General features: G+C 41.8%; 1 protein-coding gene across 1 annotated transcript; it reads left to right on the forward strand.

The window, feature by feature from the left end:
* Positions 1-2,600: 2,600 nt before the first annotated feature.
* Positions 2,601-9,671, forward strand: LOC136768027 (tryptase-2). Its single transcript, XM_066722084.1, has 5 exons — positions 2,601-2,745; positions 6,193-6,379; positions 7,053-7,318; positions 7,723-7,844; positions 9,128-9,671. The coding sequence occupies exons 1-5, from the start codon at positions 2,694-2,696 to the stop codon at positions 9,299-9,301; spliced, it is 801 nt and encodes a 266-aa protein (XP_066578181.1). The 5' UTR covers positions 2,601-2,693; the 3' UTR covers positions 9,302-9,671.
* The last annotated feature ends 12,380 nt before the right edge of the window (positions 9,672-22,051 follow it).

The raw sequence follows: 22,051 nt of genomic DNA on the forward strand, positions 1-22,051 counted from the left end.
ACATATTTTACATTTTCCCATTTTACATTTCTACTCCTATCATCATATAATCCAAATAAATATATATATATATATATATATACAAATAAATTAATACACATATCCATACATATTGTAAGCAGGGTTTTTGAGTCCCACTCACCACATAACCCCACTGTAATTCACCCCCAATATGAAAAAGCCCTGAAGATTCACAGAGGGATTTTGATCTAAGGTAGAATAGTGCTGCTACAATACAGGGCTGTAGTAACAGTGCAGTAGAAAAGTGATTTACATCAAGGGCTGTGGTACAAGTGCAGTACAAGTGTCGTATTACTGCAGGAGGCTTAAACAGGAGGACAGTGGAAAAGTGATATTACTACAGGGGCCTACAGAGCTGCTTTGGTTTTGCGGTGTGTGAGAGCTATGCACAGAAAAGCTGCAGGGCCCGATACATGCAAGCCCTCAACCCTCAAATGCTTGTGGTCTCCTCATACTATGCAGCTCAGCTTATCACAGTGCAGACACACTTACCAGGGCTTATCAGAACTGTGTAGGAGATGTTTATCAGCTGCTTGTGCAACATGTGATGCAAGATGGAGAGACAGAGAGTAAGAACAAGAGTATGACAGAATATCCTCTCACATCACAGACACAGACTGATCGCCTACCTCAAACACACAACACTACTTCAAAAACCTACCTTGCCAGCAGGAATGCTATTTCTTCTTTCACAAGCACTCTTTATGGTCCTGGATTGTATAACCAAGTGAAAAATACTGTAAGCGTTTCTTGCCACGGGTGTGTCACAGTTGATACCTCAGACACTTCGTCCCAACTATGCCACCCCAGATATAACTATGGAGGCCAGGGAACCCCTCAATCACCCCTACACTCAGGAAGCCGCACAGGCTCACACCAGGATTTCTCAGACAACGACATAGGTTACAAAGGAAGTAAAGGTAAGAAAACTGCATTTTTATTGCACACACTTACACAGGGCATGAAGTGTATGTAAATTGGACACTAGGGGAATATACTAAAATTAACTAAAATCACCTTAATTGAAACTGGGCAAGTAAAAGAAACAAAATACAAAACACAGGCAAACTGTCCTAAATAAAACTAATCCATAAAATATCTTAACTTTTCCCCATAAGTAATAGCAACAGCAGCACTCAATAGAAGAAAGGAAAAAGTCCAATCCTTATCTGTCTCCAGGCTGTTTCCCTCGGGGAGCTCGGGAACAGGGGACCCAAGTGCAGTGCTGGATCGCAGGATGGTCAGACAGGCATAGGTCGGGTACCGGCGGAACAGGGCAATGGAGGCTAAACTGAGACATGGTCGTGGTCACGGGCAATGGTCGGAGGAACAAGGGCTCGGAGGAACAAGGGCTCGGAGGAACAAGGGCTCGGAATTGCAGTAAAGTCTGGCAAAACTTCGCCACGACTGAGGAAAGTGAGGGGATATTAAAGGGAACAGAAACCAGGTAGGGAGGTGCAGGGTGAATGGGAACAGAGGGATAGAACAGGAGTGCACATGGGTGACCGGAATGTTAATTGACAGAGTGACGAAAGCAGGGAGAAGGCAGGGAAATGGCGGCCCCTAGTGGGGATAGAGGGGGAGTGCTAGGGGACCATGACAGCTGTACTGTCCTAGAACACAGGTAGGTCCTCTTCCTCAACGCCCTGCTTGTCACACTAGTTGAGCGTTCTCTCTTTTTCAGCATCTCTTGCAGGTTCACTGACCATCTGAGGCTGCCTGTGATGCCACGTCCCCACCAGGAACCCACACAAGCTACAGGTAACTATATCAATTACTGTTTCATGTGCTTGTTATAATAATAACCAATAATCTATGTGTATCTTCTTTCCCTTTCAGGTTTTGAATGGAAACAGCATGAGAACAGCAGAGAAGAGAGTAAACAGCTCCACTGTTTCAACAGTGATTCACTTGCAATAAATTATATCTCTGCAATGGCATCTTGTCTCTTTCTTTATGTCACACTTGCACATAACTTGTACTAAGCTTAATTCAGCATCCAGTCAAGGCAATCTCTGCCGCTGTAAAAATAATAAACAACTTATTTTTTGCCAAACCCTGTGGCTGATTCTGATCCTGCTTTGGGAAATTGACAGTGAGACGAAGAGAAGAGAAAGTTCCAAGTTCACAGAGAGAAAAAACTAATTTTATAAACAGGAACTCAGAGGTCTACATTGTATTACTAGAACGATAAGATTGCATAACTAATAATAGTTAAGGATCAATAGTCAATTATGCTTCAAGACCAGAGCACACAGATTGCAGACGGAAGGATTTGGGGTGAATAGTAACTTAGTTTACATTTGGATGGTTTACAATTACAATAGATGCCAGGTATTAATTGGGGAATACAGTATAATACAGTTAACGTATAGAAGAGCCAAAATGAAATCAATGTGTGTGTGCGTGTGTGTGTGTGTGCGTGTGTGTGTGTGTGTGTGTGTGTGTGTGTGAGAGAGAGTGCATGTGTATGTGTCAGATAAATAGAAGCTGGTTTCTGGACTGTGGGCGTGGTTGTAAGTGTCTTCCTGTGACAGTGAGGTCTATATAAAGCGTGTTGTCTCCAGTGGGGTCCAGTAGAGTGGGGGAGAGTCAGTGTTCTGTGTCCAGTGAGCTGCAGTAGTTGTTGAGAGTCAGTGCTCAGTGTCCAGTGAGAATCCAGGAGGATCAAGATGCTTCTCCTGCAGCTGCTGTTCTCTGTGCTGCTCCTGAACACCTACGAAGGTAAGACAGGAATTTGAAAGGACTATAATGTACTCTGTGAAGCAGGGGAGAGAGAGAGAGAGAGAGAGAGAGAGAGAGAGAGAGAGAGAGAGAGAGAGTGTTCTGGCTTAATTTTATGCAAGTTTACCATAGTGAATAATGCAAAGATTTTCTTGAAACATTACTATAAATTTATCCTGCCCTCTCAGTGCTTTACTACACTGGGCCTTTATGAACACTGGCCTTACATAGTCATCAGTCTTTACAGATATTTATCGCAGTATTTCATGGCTCTATAACCCAGTATAGTAAAGCACTGAGAGGGCAGGATAAATGTATAATCATCCAAAGTAAAAATGTACCGCAGCCACAGTAAAACTCATGTTAAAAGTGCCTAAATCCTATGGCAAGTCTATCAGGGGAAGCTTGCATGAAGATGAAACCCATCAGAAGCAGTCTACTCCTGCTGGAGTCGGATGCACTGATTCCAGCCTAGTTGCCGCCTCACGGGGACCTGGTTTCTAAAATCAAGAACACCTTGATATGAGCGACCAGCCCTAATCACGTCCGCTGATTCATTACAGTGCAGGATGTAGCGATGACAGGAAACCAGATGCCAGATATGAAGAATCAATGCTCCATGGTAGACATGTCTTGCCACAGGATGTGCCACTGATAAGAGTATACAGGGTTTCAGCACCAATACTCCTCCCACTTCACATTTTCTCTCTCTCTTTCTTTCGTTCAATCTTCTCCGGCTAATGCACTGCAGTGGTCTTCCCATCAAGTCCAGAGTGGAGGGCGGCACTGGGATCTTAAGTAGTGATGAACTTGACATTCAACATGCTTTTTCTCTAATTTTCTCATTTTGGTTTATATGTTGAAATGCTTTATTAAAATGACAAGCAGATCATGTTTTTGCCAAAGATACAGTGTAACCACTGATTACACCTACCAATTAAAATAAAATGTAGCCACTACGTCACTCCCTAATATTAATGGGGAGAAAAATGTATTAAAGGTTATTTTAATGAGCAAGGACTTATAGCAGCATTACTCCCAAAACCACTTAAAAGTTCAACAGTTTATTTGTACACAGTGCTTCATTAGATAGCAGCAGAAAGTTAAAGTGCATTAGTAGTTTCTATAACAATGACATCATGTTCAATAGTGCAATAGTAATTGCCCAATTAAAATGAGTCAATACAATTATAATAGCAATAAAGTTAACACCAATAAATTAATATCAATACTAAATATTACGAATATATCAGATGTTAATATAGCAGCAATGTTTCAACGAGAGATGTGGTTACATATAAAGTGTAAACCAAACCTCAAACCAAATATTCCACACATGAAATAACATTCAGAACAGAACACTTCACAAACCAAAATGTCACATGCACTAATATTAGAAATAAATAGTTAATTACTAAGACACTGGTACTTAAAACTAATCCAACCTTTTCCTCTCTTTATAAAACCCATACACAATAAAACTGCAGTTAACATATATATATATATACACTCACCTAAAGGATTATTAGGAACACCTGTTCAATTTCTAACCAACCAATCACATGGCAGTTGCTTCAATGCATTTAGGGGTGTGGTCCTGGTCAAGACAATCTCCTGAACTCCAAACTGAATGTCTGAATGGGAAAGAAAGGTGATTTAAGCAATTTTGAGCATGGCATGGTTATTGGTGCCAGACGGGCCGGTCTGAGTATTTCACAATCTGCTCAGTTACTGGCATTTTCACACACAACCATTTCTAGGGTTTACAAAGAATGGTGTGAAAAGGGAAAAACATCCAGAATGCGGCAGTCCTGTGGGCGAAAATGCCTTGTGGATGCTAGAGGTCAGAGGAGAATGGGCCGACTGATTCAAGCTGATAGAAGATCAACTTTGACTGAAATAACCACTCGTTACAACCGAGGTATGCAGCAAAGCATTTGTGAAGCCACAACACGTACAGCCTTGAGGCGGATGGGCTACAACAGCAGAAGACCCCACCGGGTACCACTCATCTCCACTACAAATAGGAAAAAGAGGCTACAATTTGCACAAGCTCACCAAAATTGGACAGTTGAAGACTGGAAAAATGTTGCCTGGTCTGATGAGTCTCGATTTCTGTTGAGACATTCAGATGGTAGAGTCAGAATTTGGCGTAAACAGAATGAGAACATGGATCCATCATGCCTTGTTACCACTGTGCAGGCTGGTGGTGGTGGTGTAATGGTGTGGGGGATGTTTTCATGGCACACTTTAGGCCCCTTTGTGCCAACTGGGCATCGTTTAAATGCCACGGCCTACCTGAGCATTGTTTCTGACCATGTCCATCCCTTTATGACCACCATGTACCCATCCTCTGATGGCTACTTCCAGCAGGATAATGCACCATGTCACAAAGGTCGAATCATTTCAAATTGGTTTCTTGAACATGACAATGAGTTCACTGTACTAAACTGGCCCCCACAGTCACCAGATCTCAACCCAATAGAGCATCTTTGGGATGTGGTGGAACGGGAGCTTCGTGCCCTGGATGTGCATCCCACAAATCTCCATCAACTGCAAGATGCTATCCTATCGATATGGGCCAACATTTCTAAAGAATGCTTTCATCACCTTGTTGAATCAATGCCACGTAGAATTAAGGTAGTTCTGAAGGCGAAAGGGGGTCAAACACAGTATTAGTATGGTGTTCCTAATAATCCTTTAGGTGAGTGTATATATATATATATATATATATATATATATATATATATATATATATACATGTATATATATATATATGTATATATATATATATATATATTTTATTATTTTTTTTAAATAACTTCTTTGTTGTTGCAACAACCTTAAAATTGCAAATTTACCCTATCCATTAAACACAAAACAGACATAAGTTTCCCTGCACTTAAAAACTGGATACTTATCTTAATTACTTCAGTTGGATCTCTGAGAGTACAGAATGACAGCCAACAGAAACAGAGAGCATCTCAATGTATTACATAAATGCTGGTTTTCCAAACTTTAAAACAGCCCAATACACTTTTAGCGTTTTTTCACTCCCTCCACACTCAGTTCACAAGACAAGCTACTTGTATTGAATAATGATGCTCTCCGCTTAAATACACCTGCCTCACCAAAGACAGACAATTACAACATTAACGATCAGCCCTTGTTCTACAGCAGTGCAATCTAAACACAAGCATTCAGTATCAGTATCAGTGTCAGTCGATTCTGGCCCAATGGCAAGAAGCTGTGAAATCTGCAGCCATCAGCAGCTCTCTCTCTTCTCTAGAGCATGAAGGTCTCTATACTGTGAGCAAAGGCCTAGGATTCAGTGGGTCTCCACAATTACACTGAGTACAGACTCTGGGTTTCCACTGTGCTGCTCGGTATGACTAACTTGTGGTCACTAACCCCCTCTAACCCCTTGTGGTCTACCTCTCTCCCCAGTGTCCAGCAGTCCTCAGTTCAGGAGCTCCATCGTGGGGGGACATGATGCGACGGAGGGACAGTGGCCCTGGATGGCCTATCTCAAGATCTTTTTGAAAAAAGCAGATCATTCTGAATGGTTCACTGAGTGTGGCGGCTCCCTGATCAGCGCCCAGTGGGTTCTCACTGCAGCGCACTGCTTTGACGGGTGAGCGGCTCCTCTGGTCTGACACGTCACACCCACATGTCTCCTTGAACAGAAACCCCAGACTCATATGTGCATAATTAGGGCTTTCAGGTCTTCAGTGTTTAGTTTCCTTATCACTACTTGCCTTTAACCCAGTGCTGGATTTAGCGATACCAGTAAGCTACAGTCTGAGAATGGGCCTCTTAATATGAAAGTGTAATGAATAGATTTCAAGTTTTACATAATTGATTGAACAATACAGGCAACAGCGAGAAAATACTTTAATACTGACACACAAGGTCATGTTCGATCAAATACAATATGGGATTAAATGGAGAAAGAGAAAGTCATATTTAGGATATCTTAAAAAAATATCTTGACCTAGATATTATCTCTAAATTTTAGAATAGAATTAGAATAATACACCTTTACAATTCTCTACTAGAATAACACACTCTCACGGTTAGGCCTCAGCGTGTCATAAGCAGGCCAGCCTGCTTTACTCACATGTGGTTAATGGTGCTCGAGTCCTGTGGCCCATTCCTGTGCTGAGGGAGCGAGTCATTTCACACTCAGAGCTGTAGTTCAATTTGGGACTAACGCACTTGGGCTGTAACAGGGTAGTTCAGACGGGACATTGAAGGGGCAGCCATGATAGGACTGTGTCTCATTATCCCACATTTGTGATTTTCAGACCTTTCAATCAGGACAAATCCAGGGTGCTCCTGGGGGAGATCAGTGTGACCGACAACCATCACAAAATGATCAAGATACAGAAAGTCATCAAGCATGAGAAGTTCCACCACTACTCCTCAGGAAATGACATCGCCTTGGTGCTGCTGAGTGAAAAACAGTCCTCAAATGCAGTGATCAGACCAGTTGATCTGTCCCAGGGGAAAGAGGATTTCTCCAATAACGAGGAGTGCTGGATCACCGGCTGGGGGTGGTCAGAAAGCAAAAGTAAGTGGCACCATAAGCATTGCCAACATTTCTTGAGGGTTTTAGAACATAAGAACATAAGAACATAAGAAAGTTTACAATTGAGAGGAGGCCATTTGACCCATCATGCTCGTTTGGTGTCCATTAATATCTAAGTGATCCAAGGATCCTATCCAGTCTATTTTTAAATGTTCCCAAATTTTCAGTTTCTACTACATCGCTGGGGAGTTTGTTCCAGATTGTAACGACTCTCTGTGTGAAGAAGTGTCTCCTGTTTTCTGTCTTGAATGCCTTGAAGCCCAATTTCCATTTGTGTCCCCGGGTGCGTGTGTCCCTGCTGATCTGGAAAAGCTCCACTGGTTTATATATATATATGCATGTGTGTGTTATTTAAATTATTGTTTCTGTTTCTTTTCCTCTCCCAGAACCCAAGATTCTACAGCAAGCCGAGGTTCCTGTTTTGACACCGGATGAGTGCAGGAAAGACTGGGACTCGATGCCAGCTCACACACTCTGTGCTGGGACAGAGATACAGGGTGCCTGCATGGTGAGTGCGGGGGCTGTAGGAGAGGGGCACTGTGGGAACGCTGTGAAGAGCTGTAGGGATGGGGACTGGAGGAGGGCTGAGGGTGACCTAGAGATATAATCACATTCTGCAGTCACATTTCATCACCATTGGAATATATACAGTGCTCCCAATCTATACAATTTACAGTTTCTGAACAGATGTCTACCATTATTAAATCTATGTTATTGGTTCCTGTTATACTGACACCCCCGCTGACCGCCAGCCGCTAACTTCCCAAGCCAAACAAACGGACAATTAAATACTGAAGCAACATCCCTGCTACAGGCTTGACAAGCTTTGCATACACTGTTTAGCTTTTTTGAGAAGAATGACTGCTGTATTCCTGAAGACACACAGCATTTAACCCATCTAAAGTCTTGGGTTGAGTTATTTCAGCTGAAAGGTTTTACGTACAGTGAGGGGTTTGTTGTGTGTAGGTTCTGCTTAAATTAAGCCCAACAAATTAAAAGCAGCAGAGTACTGTCAATTTTAGGTTTATGTCTGAATGTAGGCTTGCATTGCACAGTACTGTACATTATAAATTATTCTAATTTATGTGTCAACTGTACTTAAGTAACAATGCAGTGTGCTACTGAAGGTACAGTATTTAGTCATTGCTTTGTGAAAATAAATACAGCACAATTAAGCATGTATGATACTGTAAAAGCAACAAGTTGTGCCACATATAGTAAAATGTATGACCACCAGTACAGTACTGTAGAAACATTTAGATATATTTCTTTGTCTCTTCAATTTTTTGTTTGGTTTACACAAAGTAAGTGATACATCGGGGAAAAATAGAAATTGCATTAAAGACTATATACATTTAAATACTGTACACAATTATAGTATTACATTAGGTCCTACTATTGTAGCCTACTGTAAAACACCTTATAAAATACTTTTTGAAGTTTTGTAAAGGATGCATCTTTATTAAAATAGCCTGGAAATAAGCATCATACTTAAAAGAAAACCCTTGAATTGCAAACATCATGTAGAAGTCTTTTTTGTTTGTTTGTTTTTAAATATATAAAAACTATACCACCACCCCCACTATATCACCAGTTTTGCCCATGGTTTTTACTAGACGATATAATAAGAGCTGACTGTATTTATGCATGCATGTACACATCTAATTATTGATTGGTTCACTGATTGTGCTGTATCAATCATAAGGCATTGTATCAAAATCATCATCATATTTGTGGGCCTGATATTCCCATTCTTTCCCTCCCCCACTCTCTCTCTCTGTTTTTCTTCAGATGGATAGTGGAGGTCCTCTGGTCCATATTGTGAATGACCGCTGGGTCCAGACTGGTATCGTGAGTTACGGGTCTATAAATTGCAAACACCCCTTGAAGCCTGCAGTGTTCACTCAGGTCTCCAGCTTCCTGCCCTGGATAAATAATCACACCAACATGCACGATTTCTACTGAGCTGTGCAGACAGCGCCCTCTCCTGGCTCCCAAGCTCAAGCGACAGACAGAAGACAAACACCATGTCATAATATTAGTAAACCAACATATATACTGACTTGATGTGTCTTCGGCTATTGTTTCTTCAGTTTACCCTTAATATAAGCAGGGCGCAAATTAGAGAAAATTCTGCCTGAGCTGTTTTCTCTCGCTTTCTCAAAATTCAGTGCTATAATTTTTTACAGCTGTACTCTTATCATTCCTGAGGGCTGCCCTGCTCTCTCCTCTCCCACTGTGATATCAGCTGCTGCTCTTGGCTCTGCTCTGCTGTGAGAGATCAGTTGTACTGAGACTCTGCTGAACAGCTCAATAAACCTGCAAAGCATTCAAACACCTGGTCTGGGGCTGCACTTCATTTATTCATCCATCACCTGCCAGATCAGTTTGACTCTGATATTGTTTGTTGTTTCATTTTTGTTATTTGCAAAGACGTTAAAATAACAGACCTATGTAATCCAACAGGTCTTAACAACTTGTGTGGCATCAGGTCCTTTCCATTACAGAAACAGAGGACAGAGATTGTCAGATATCTGCCCATTCTGTCCATGAAAATGCTTTCTTTTTAAATAATAGCATCTGTTAAATATCAACCAGATTGGCTCACCACTACCACCCTTAGCCTAGCTTTGGGGAAAGGGAAACAGCATGCAAAGTGACATGGTACAGTGAATCAGGCACCCCAGTCAGCACTTCCAGCAACAGTGGAGACTTTTCAGCAGGAGACAGGCCCGGGAAGAAAAGTCACGGACACAAAGTCTGTTCGTTTATCTTCAGTTTATTGAAAGTTTCACACAGCCTTTTATACATCTACAAGCAGTATTTCAAAGCAGTTTCTGGGCCGTCCCGGGCCTGGATGATATCTTCTTGGCATATGTCCTGGGGCAGTTCCAAGACACGGGAAGCAATAATTAATAAGGTATTCTTTATAATTAGTTTAGGCATGGAGGCGTTGATATCAAGGACACAGTTCACAGCATGGGAAACAAAATTTCATAAGGTTTTCTTTGTAATTAGTCCAGACATGGAAGCACTGGTACCAAGGACACAGTACACACTGTACTGATTAGAATGTGTTATAGATAAATTCAGTCCATTACCCAAAGAACGGCCATGGCAGCAGAAATTGTTTCCATTTGCCACACAGATAAGTCTGAGAAATCCTAATAAGAACAAGTTTTAACTAGCAACTTACTGGAAAGTTTCCTATATTTTCTAACAGTGGGTATATACGATACATAGGGGGCAATTGTACCCCAACATGATGAATTGTAACAGGCCATATTTCAAAACTTTACTCTAAAGTCATACTTTTTTATTGCAATAATGAATTGTTACCACAACCACTGAGACACGCAGTCAGCTGCAGTCTCTTCTGTCTTGGGCTGTTCCTCTGGAAATAGAACAGGTCAGATGTATAATGAAAACTAGTGTAAAAGAGCTAAGTAACCATCCTGCTACTTTAAGAATACTGTATTTTCATGAGCCATCCCAGTGAAGAATGTGTGCTCACAGTGAGCTAAATCTGTAACCACTCAGAGAGCTCACAGTGAGCTCACACTATGAGCTCCAGGTGTGAGCTCCCTGTGAGCTAACTGTGAGCTAACTATGCTCACTGTGCGTTCATTGTGACATGGTTATTCAGTAATTAGTTTCAAGACACACACACAGTAATATGTTCAGAAATATATTTATTAGTGATCTGTACAATGTTTCAATTTGATGAAGCACTTAGAATTCAACTGTAGTCTTCATTTTGTTCAGTTTTCCATGTTTTACTTCTACCACCACCTCATCATGGAAATGCTTCTCACATTCTGGAACAGAAAATCAAGTCATGCTGTAAATACAATACAATTCATGCAATATCAATGGAAAATCATGTGTGTTCACCAGATACGTTATACAAATACTACTCTTGCAAAATCCGGACACTTGGCACAATTCAGTTGATTTTAAAGCCCAGAATCTTTCCTAAAATGACATATAAATATTGCAAGGGGGGAATTATAATTGTAATAATGTGATTACACTTACTGAAAATCCCTCAAACTCCTCTACTTTGTCGATCAACTGGTTGTGTTCATCCTCATCAGGAATTATTTTTATTAGGATTGATAACTCATAATGATTCCTTGATTGTGCTCCAGATGCTCCAATTTTTCTTTTTCTTTTTTGAGAATGACAAATGGAATATTAGTATTTGCAACAAGACAAAAAGGTAGAGAACAATGATAGCATCAATTGGAAGAATGAAAATACTACAAATTACATAATTTTAATGAGAATCCATATTATTCCAGCTGCATGACTGCAAGCAAACAGACAATGATTAAATATTTTTCATTACAAATGAAGACCATACCTGATGTCAGGGGAACGGACTTGGCCTTCTCTGAATACACTAAAGAAAAATAATGTGATTATTATTTAATCGTTTTATATTGGCAAAATTTCACATTTATAAATGTAGTCATAAACAACTATCTTTGAAAATGAGGTCAAACAGTATATCCAAAGTATTTCATTATCTATTCATTATCATCATTATTTTATTAGCAGATTTGCACTTGAGCTCGTCTGTCCTGACCAGCTCAGCGAGTCTCTAGCTTTCCCTGGAATTCAGTCAAACCCGGGATCCGGATCAAAGCCCTGATCAGACACTGATCCTGATGCTGATACAGTAACGCGCTGTGGTCTGTAGCGCAGAGCGTCGCCATTTCAGCGCATCACTTTGCATAAGATGCAGTTATGCTATTTGTATAACTGGTTATTTATGTTTTATAAATGTATAAGTATGCTTAGATATGTGCATATGTGTATACACCAGTTTTGAAAAAATAAGAAGAACAAGTTTTCACTTTTATTTTTAAAATTTTAACTTTTAAGTTTTATTCAAGTCTTTATTTTATTTCTTTCCTCACACAGCGGTTTGACATAGGAAAAGGTCACAGTGACCAGGTCACAGTGAGCTCACATGTAGGTCACACTGTGAGCTCACTGGGTGACCTCACTGTGAGCTCAGTGTGATGTCGTCTCTGGTGAGCTCACAGTGTGACCTACATGTGAGCTCACAGTGACCTGGTCGTGAGCTCATGTCTTCACTGGGATAGGTGAATAAGCATTTTGGGGGGGGGGGGGGCTTCACACATTTCTTGAGACGATGTACATGATGTTCCTGTAGAAGCCCTTAGACTCAGGAGCGTTTTTAGGAATAGGCAACCTAGGCGGTGGCCTAGGACCCCACCTGAAGGGGGGGCACCGATTGGGCACTACCCCCCCCCCACCAAAAAAAAAAAAAATCAATATATATGTATTTTTAATTATTATAAAAACATTGCTTTCTGTTTTCTATTTCCGCTTTCCGCAGCCGAGTTTATTAAAAATGTTTCATATTTACGACTCGATCGGCGCCGACCGTGTAGAGTGACGTCATCAGCAGCCAATAAGAGCCGAGCTGATGAAGAAGAGAAAAGAAACAGAAAAATAAACATGACAGGAGAATAAGATTTTCATACGTATTTATTAAAATACGTCAAATACCAATGGTTGTTTCGGGGCACGTTATTTTAAATTACTATAATACAGGGAAAATAATATTTTCAAATACAAATACCAATTATTATCTGCAATTGACCCAGATCTGCACAAAATATCGATCCCTACAATGCGCTGATCATACTGTGAGATGGACAGAGCCTGTGTGTTTCTCACCTCCAGCTCTCACACAGATAGACAGGCTGTTGTCCTCGCCTCCGCAGACATGTCTTCACACTCATCCTCTTTTCTCTGCGCTTTGTGTGTTTGTCCGACACACGAACTCGACAACAGCGGCTTGTGGTCGCGCTCTTTAGTTTTGCGCAGATCTGCAGAAATCCCATTGGTGGAGCAGCACAGATCTGCGCTACACAGACGTGAGCTGTACAGGTGCATGTCCATAATTGTTGCCCTTCTCTGTGCGGTGTGCAGGCTGTGACGCAGATCCACGACGCGGAAGTCAGATCAGTCAGTGTGTCTGTACTGAAGCGCTCGGCTGTGCGCGCTGCTTCACGACGCAAAAGACACAAATTCGGTGCAAAATAGTCGTGTAGTGCGAGCTGCGCACTGTGCACATCAGGTCTGATTGTAGAAATCGTGTATTGTGACCCCAGCTAGCTAACTAGCTAAACCTGAACTAGAGGAGCAGTAAATACATATCATGTGCTCAGGCAGGGGCCAAAGGGTGGAAGTGGAACCTAAAAAATCGGGCATAACTTACATAATATTTAATATCTTTAAAACGATTTGAGATAAAGCCATGTTTGTTTGTTTTTTTTACCTATGTAGCTGAGATTCTGCTGAAAACAGCCATATGCGGTTGGTTTACATCGTGTACTTCCTGATTTTAGAAATCCAGTACACAATGTAGCACATGGGATTTGCCCAATGGAGAAGATGCAATTTTGTTGTCTTTTTTTTGGGGGGGGGGCTTTTTTGTTTACCCACCTTATGCACCTGTTGTTAAATATTTGATTGCACATTAGTAAATAGTGTTTTTATGTTGTCTTTATTTAATGTATTTATTTTATTTTATAGCTGGACACAATATTTGGACTCTCCTTTTTAAATGTTTCACTTGTATTTCTTATGTGTTTATATTATTAAAATTAAAAATTGTTATTTCCCCTTAAGCTGTTTTTTTTTTTTTTTTTTGGTGGGGGAGGGGGGGATTTTTAGAGATCTCGTCTAGGGTGCCAGATTGGCCAGAAACGCCCCTGCTTATGAAAGGTGCTCTTTTCTCAGTAATAGCTGCCTGTGATGTGTGGAGCAGAGAAGATAGATAAGGAAACCACAGTGAGAGATGAGATGGAGAGGCGCGCTGCAGAGACCAATCAGACGGGTCCAGAGTCCATATAAGGATTCTCCGTGACCCTGCTAGACACATCTGTCATCAGATGACCGAGACCACAGACCATCTTCTGACTGTGCAGTATTTTTATTTATCTTTGTCTCATTTTTAGTTGCTCCAAACTTAAAAGCAAAACCCCCCCAATAAATAGAAATGTTGTCAAATTAGCCTTTTGGCAAATCCAGCATGAAAAGTTTTTCTAAAACAGTTTTACACAGTACATTCAATTACAATAGCAATATTTTCCCCATAAATGTTATTACTGAAAAACAGTAACACTTTTGGGAAAAGACTGTATTTCTGTGTGTCTCTGTTCATTCCTGAAGGACGCCATGCTCTCTCCTTATATTTATATATTTTTATTAATGCTATATGTATTTTACAAAGTTAGTTCCCATCAGTCTATTAACGTTATTTCATTGCTACTCTCTCCCTAGTTGCGCTGCCTGCTTCCAGTGCAGCTCATGTAAATTAGAGCTTTTATCCAATCAGATTTTCGCCTGTACTGTCTCCCATTGAATCCCCTCTGCTGCTGCAGCAAATGGGGACGATGTTGTTGATCATCATATTCTTTAACCAATCAGATGTCGAGTTTGCCATGTTGGGCGTTTTCCGTGTGGCAGGATCGGAGGGCCAGTTAGCTTTGAAGTAAAACTAGCTAGCACGTAATGTAACGTCATTTAAGATTTATTCAAACTTCCTGTCGTGACGTTTAGATTTTTAAAATTTGCTTAAAATTTTTGTTTAGATTTTTATCTAGCCCTGTTGTTTAACACACAATGGCTGATGGAGGAGAAGAAATGGATTTGGTGGCGGATTTACTGGCAAAGACTTTTTTCGAGAAGGACCTTTCAAGAAAAGCTGGAAATTGTGAGGAAGGGTCTACCAACCCCGCAGCTAGCAGCCCTGTCCCAGCCAGGGAAAAGATTTGTGTGGTGCTTTCAATCGAGCAACTACAAAAGGTACACTTGGCTTACAGTGTCGAGGGAACACTGCCAGTTGTATTGCTGGGAATGCCTGTTATTTGCGGGCAAGCGGGCTGATGACACGGCTGCTCTCATTACCTGATTCCCGGAGGAACACGCATGCCTAGTTGACGTCGTGGCTCAGTGCTTTGATGGCGCTGCCAAGTTAAGGTGGGGGCTCCTATGGCTTTATGGCATTGTTGCTTGCTTGGTGGTCATATGATTGAATGTGACTGGTTTTGCGATTTTGTTCTTGTTTCTTTGGTAATGACATTGATTTGAGCTATGCAATGTCTATTTGTGATGCAGCACAGTGCTGATTGATCAGGGAGCCTCCACAGATGGTAACATATCCAGGGTTATCCTTCCCCATGATCTGGAGATAGGCCTGCAGGTCCACTGTCCCTCCATTGCATCCTGACCCCACACTATAGAGCTCTTGGATAGAGGACTGCTGGACACTGGAGAGAGAGAGAGAGAGAGAGAGAGAGAGAGAGAGGGAGAAAACAATGAATCCTTCAGCGATTAACAGACATATACCGATCAGCCTTAACATTATGACCACCTGCCTAATATTGTGTAGGTCCCACTTTTGCCGCCAAAACAGCCCTGACCCGTCATGGCATGGACTCCACTAGACCTCTGAAGGTGTGCTGTGGTATCTGGCACCAAGACGTTACCAGCAGATCCTTTAAGTCCTGTAAGTTGCGAGGTGGGTCCTCCATGGATCGGACTTGTTTGTCCAGCCCATCCCACAGATGCTCGATTGGATTGAGATATGGGGAATTTGGAGGCCAAGTCAACACCTTGGACTCGTGATTCATCAGACCAGGACACCTTTTTCCATTGCTCCGTGGTCCAGTTCTGATGCTCACGTGCCCATTGTAGGCGCTTTCGGCAGTGGACAGGGGTCAGCATGGGCACCCTGACTTTTCTGCGGCTATGCAGCCCCATACGCAACAAACAGACACAGAGCACTGACTCTCAACAACTACTGCAGCTCACTGGACACTGAGGACTGACTCTCAACAACTACTGCAGCTCACTGGACACAGAGCACTGACTCTCAACAACTACTGCAGCTCACTGGACACTGAGGACTGACTCTCAACAACTACTGCAGCTCACTGGACACTGAGGACTGACTCTCAACAACTACTGCAGCTCACTGGACACAGAGCACTGACTCTCAACAACTACTGCAGCTCACTGGACACAGAGGACTGACTCTCCACCACTGTGCTGTACCCCACTGGAGACACTGCACTTAATATAGATCCCAATGTCACAAACTCTCACAGGGAGACACCCACTGACACACCCACAGTACACAAACCTCTCCCCTATCCACACACACAAGCAGACAGTGCAACTATGGTAAAATTGTACTTCATCCTCATATCACTGTTTGGCCTGTTTGATTGTCATTTAGTTTACCGCCCTCCCCTCCACTAACCTGCTGCTGGTTGACCTGCTTTGTGCTGCCCATTATACAGATCTTAATGAGTCTCCTTGGACACGGCCTCTGCCAGACAAAACCGATGCTCTTCTCGGCTCTCACAAGGCGTTCCTGATTGTAGGAGAGGGGCAATTGCTCACCTGTTTAAAGCAAAGAAAGAGCTCAGGCTGGCACTGCTGTTCATGGTGGATCAGCTCTGCTTGGTGTCCACAGTGACCCTGTCAGCATTGACACAGTGGTGGCAGGTGGCCACACCATTGAGACACACAGAGATGCTGTTTCCCAGACTCCTGCTGCTGGCTCTGGGAGCTCTGGCAGTGAAGCAGTGGCCCTGGTCAGGCTGGCCTGGTGGTTTCAGGTACCAGAAACCAGGTCCTTGTCAGACTTGATCCCAGGCTGAGAACAGTGTGGACATTTCCAACAGGAGTAGCACTGTGCAGCGTTGTTTCTCACAGGATCTGAAGTGTGTGCTCTCTCTCTCTCACTTTCTTTCCATCTCTGCCTGTCTCTCTCTCCATCTTGTTTCACATGTTGTACAAGCTGCATGATTACTATCTCCCATGCAGTTCTCGTAAGCTCTGTAGATTGTAGCCTCACTGTGATCAGATGAGCAGCTACTTTTGCAGCTATTTTGAGAACTTCACTGTGAGATAAAGGAGACCACAGATGTTTGACAGTGATAAGTTTCATGAAAAGGGGTCTGAAATTCAGCCCCTCTGCCTGCAGCTCTCTGATTGTGGGGATCAAAGCAGCTCTGTAGGCCGCTGTTGTAATATCACTTTTCTATGGTCCTTATGTTGCAGCACCCTGTTGTAATATGACAATTGAACTGTACCGTAGCCCTTGAAGTAACATCACTTTTCTACTGCACTGTTACTGCAGCCACCTACTGAATATGACTAATCTACTGCACCTCTCTCTCTCTCTCTCTGTCACTGTTTACACACTCCCAGGATCTCTCCCCTGCTTTCCACAGCAGGAATGTATTTCTGGTTTATAATGGGGGGGAAGCCAGTCATTGAGGGAACAGTAGGTCAGGTGTTTCATCGGTAATTTTCAGCACCACAGAATATCATCTTCAGAGTTCAGTCCTTTCCCAGCAAACATAATGACATTGTGGCAGCATTGTAAGAATAGAACCACAGAAAAACATGATGATGTGGCAACACAAATTTGTAGAGTCCAGGGGATATGGTCAAAATAGTTTTGGCATTAAAGAGACTCCAAATCAAAATATTGTTTAATAGAACTCAAACAAATAAACTGTATATACGCCTGCAAAACTTGTGATTGACGTTCCAGAGAAGGACTGATATTAAATGTGCAGACTTTACTGTGCCACAATCAGAGGACATTGATCACACCGTGTGGTCTGGGGTGATACGTTTCTGCATAATTTTCCCTGTTGTGCATTTCATAGAAAACCAGCCTCACACAAGACTACGTTGACGTTATCAACTGTGGCAGCAGAGCGCAGGGACACAACATGAAGTCAGGAATTTAGCTCCTGTGCATCCAAACAGTTAGCACTGGGAAGGAGAAGGACATCTATGCTTAGGCGGTGGCAGTCACAGCTATGTGGGCCACAGGGACGTACAGTTGTATTGAAAGGTATTCACACCCTTCATCTCAAAATCAAGTTGATATATTTTCATAAATAATGGTTTGCATCGGTGCACAGCCATTTTCAGATCTCTCCAGAGATGTTCAATCGGGTTCAAGTCTGGGCTCTGGCTGGGCCACTCATGGACATTCACAGAGTTGTCCTGTAGCCACTCCTTTGTTATCTTGGCTGTGTGCTTAGGGTCGTTGTCCTGTTGGATGATGAACCTTCACCCCAGTCTGAGGTCCAGAGCACTCTGGAGCAGGTTTTCATCAAGGATGTCTCTGTACATTGCTGCATTCATCTTTCCCTCGATCCTGACTAGTCTCCCAGTTCCTGCCGCTGAAAAACATCCCCACAGCATGATGCTGCCACCACCATGCTTCACTGTAGGGATGGTATTGGCCAGGTGATGAGCGGTGCCTGGATTCCTCCAGACATGTGTTCAATCTTAGTTTCATCAGAGCAGAGAATTTTGTTTCTCATGGTCTGAGAGTCCTTCAGGTGCCTTTTGGCAAACTCCAGGCGGGCTGTCATGTGCCTTTTACTGAGGAGCGGCTTCCGTCTGGCCACTCTACCATACAGGCCCGTTTGGTGGAGTGCTGCAGAGATGGTTGTTCTTCTGGAAGGTTCTCCTCCACAGAGACACGCTGGAGCTCTGTCAGAGTGACCATCGGGTTCTTGGTCACCTCCCTGACTAAGGCCCTTCTCCCCCGATCGCTCAGTTTGGCCGGGCGGCCAGCTCTAGGAAGAGTCCTGGTGCTTCCACTTCTTCCATTTATGGATGATGGAGGCCACTGTGCTCATTGGGACCTTCAATGCTGCAGACATTTTTCTGTACCCTTCCCCAGATCTGTGCCTCGATACAATCCTGTCTCGGAGGTCTACAGACAATTCCTTGGACTTCATGGCTTGGTTTGTGCTCTGACATGCACTGTTAACTGTGAGACCTTCTATAGACAGGTGTGTTACTTTCCAAATCATGTCCAATCAACTGAATTTACCACTGGTGGACTCCAATCAAGTTGTAGAAACAGGATGCACCTGACCTCAATTTTGAGTGTCATGGCAAAGGCTGTGAATACTTATGTACATGTGCATTTTTTTTTTTTTAATAAATTTGCAAAGATTTCAAACAAACTTCTTTCACGTTGTCATTATGAGGTATTGTTTGTAGAATTTTGAGGAAAATAATTAATTGAATCCATTTTGGAATAAGGCTGTAACATAACAAAATGTAGAAAAAGTGAAGTGCTGTGAATACTTTCCGGATGCACTGTATCATAGTGTAATGTCTCCAATTGCATGCAATCATTACTTTGTTAATATAATTTGCAATGAAATGCATTCTATTACACAATAATGTATTCTACTGCACTGTATTGTATTAAACTTGTATTGTAAAAATGTATTGAATTATTGTGCGTTGTGTTGATTTCAACAGGGTGCAAGAAATTAATGTTTTACTACCTCATCTGCCAGGTGAGTGAAGTGTAATTAATACACACAAGAGTAAATAGATAAGTAAGAGAATTTGATATGCTTGGTTTTTCAGTCAATCTAAATAAATAGTTGAACTGAAAACTCATGGGTGTCATGCCTGACCGGACCACCGGACTGGAGAACCCAGGAGCAGAGAGAAGGCGAAGAGTCGAAACAGGCGAAGGTCTAGGGCAGGCAAACGGGATCCAAAGGGACAGGCAAGAGAGTAGTGAAAAAGGCAGGTGGTGATCCAGACGATGGAGCAAACAAATCCTTAGGGAGAATCCAAGAGGCAAGAGTCGTGAACAAGGCGCATGAAAAGATATCTGGGATACTTGGAATTGTCCAGGCTAAGAAGAACAAAACTGAGAATTGATTTGTGGACATGCAGGGGTTTAAATAGAGACCTGGGTGAAACAGAGGACAGGGATGTGAGGTGTGGGGCCAATAGAGTTGGAGACAGAAGTTTGCATGTGCACATGGCTCTGTGGAATGTAACTGAAGTGATTGATGCAATGGAATGCAGAGAATGGTTTAGAACTCGGGAGATGACGACCTCTGGTGGCGAACAGGGGAATGGGTGAGTGAGGATGACACAATGGGTCAATTGGTTTCTCTTTTAAGATTCTTTTTAGAGGGAAGATGCAGTCAAGTCACAGATGTGCAATAATTATTTATTCATGACAAAAATAGGAAACTAATAACATTCAATTATATTACTGAAAATAAGTAATATTAAGCTTCTGCTGGATTACAGTAAGAAACACATAATACCAGGTTTCTTCTCTCTCCTCAAAGGACAGCTTAGGTCTGGTCTAGCAGGAAGCGGTCTTTCTCTCTCTCTCCCTCCAGCTCTTTCTTGTTGCTCATTGAAGAATGAAGAAGTTAAGAGACTAAACTTCTCTTTGTTTTCCTTTTTATAAGGTTTCCTTCCAACCAATAGCATTTTGCCACCACCATGACTTGGGTGTCTTATGTTAAAGTAATCTAGAAGTGGGGGTCATTTCGAATTTGGCTAGGAGCCAATCAGAGGACAGGTCCCTTTTGGTCTCTGGTCATAAAGATAGGGTTACCAGGGTTACCAGGGGCTACCAAATGAAAGGGAGGAGGTCTGTTTCCTCTACCAAACCAGATAGTATAGAATTTCCCATAGAAAAATACATTCTAACAAATAATATCTTACATTACGTATGTTATTAAATATATTATAATGTACTATAGCAAAAAAGTTTAAATAAAAATGTCTAATAATATATTTATAATTTGTAATAATAATAATAATAATATAACAATTAATAACATCATTAATAACATGTTAATAGATTGTGTGTAATGGACACTTAAAATAAAGCGTTACCATACACACTAATACTACAACTGCACCCAGCCTAGCTTACGGTCTCTGGTGTTTAAAAGTACCCTGCTCGCAGTGCCAATTTCTGTTGTACAGGGACAACACTGACATTTCTAATTACAGAAATGCACCAGAGACCATACCATAAAAGGAATTAATTTGGGCTCAGTTGTTAACAAACTTAAATGAAGATACAAACTCAAACAAGTAACAGTAAATAACTCAGAAGTGAAATCAAAGAAACAGTAGCAATCAATAAATCACAATAAAGTGAATATAATGTGAACATGAAGTGAATTAAAACCGTGACATTCCAAATGAAGTCTGTAAATCAAAAAGCACAAATAAGAACATCCCAATTACTAAACAAAATACACATCCATCTCTTCATATAAAAGCAAGTTAAAAACAAGAATACCAGACATAAGTCAGTGGTTCGTATTGCTAATATCCCCCTCCACACGAATTCCAACAGGCACTATAATAAAACAGAAGTCTGAGCATAAAGTATGTTTTAAAATCGGTTAACTTGCTACACTCTTGTATACTCACAGAGTAACTTTATAAAAAAACATGGTTACTCACCCAGCTACTGCATCTTGTTAATCTCTTTTAATCGCTAGCTGCCATTTTCAGCTCTGTGGGTCCACCCTCCCCTAAATACAGGGCTACTGCCATCACATGGGTAACTCAAAATGGGTTTAGGCTTAACCCCTTTTTGCCCGCTAGGAGCATCCATTGCTAGATTAGCACAGTTGAAAACTGTTGTGCTGATTAAAGAAGCAATAAAACTGGCCTTTTTTAGACTAGTCTGGAGCATCAGCAATTGTGGTTTCGATTACAGGCTCAAAATTACCAGAAACAAATAACTTTCTTCTGAAACTTGTCAGTCTATTCTTGTTCTGAGAAATTAAGACTATTCCATGCAAGAAAATGCCAAGAAACTGAAGATCTCTTTATTAA

The sequence above is a fragment of the Amia ocellicauda genome, chromosome 14 (assembly GCF_036373705.1).
Source record: "Amia ocellicauda isolate fAmiCal2 chromosome 14, fAmiCal2.hap1, whole genome shotgun sequence".
Classification (NCBI taxonomy): domain Eukaryota; kingdom Metazoa; phylum Chordata; class Actinopteri; order Amiiformes; family Amiidae; genus Amia; species Amia ocellicauda.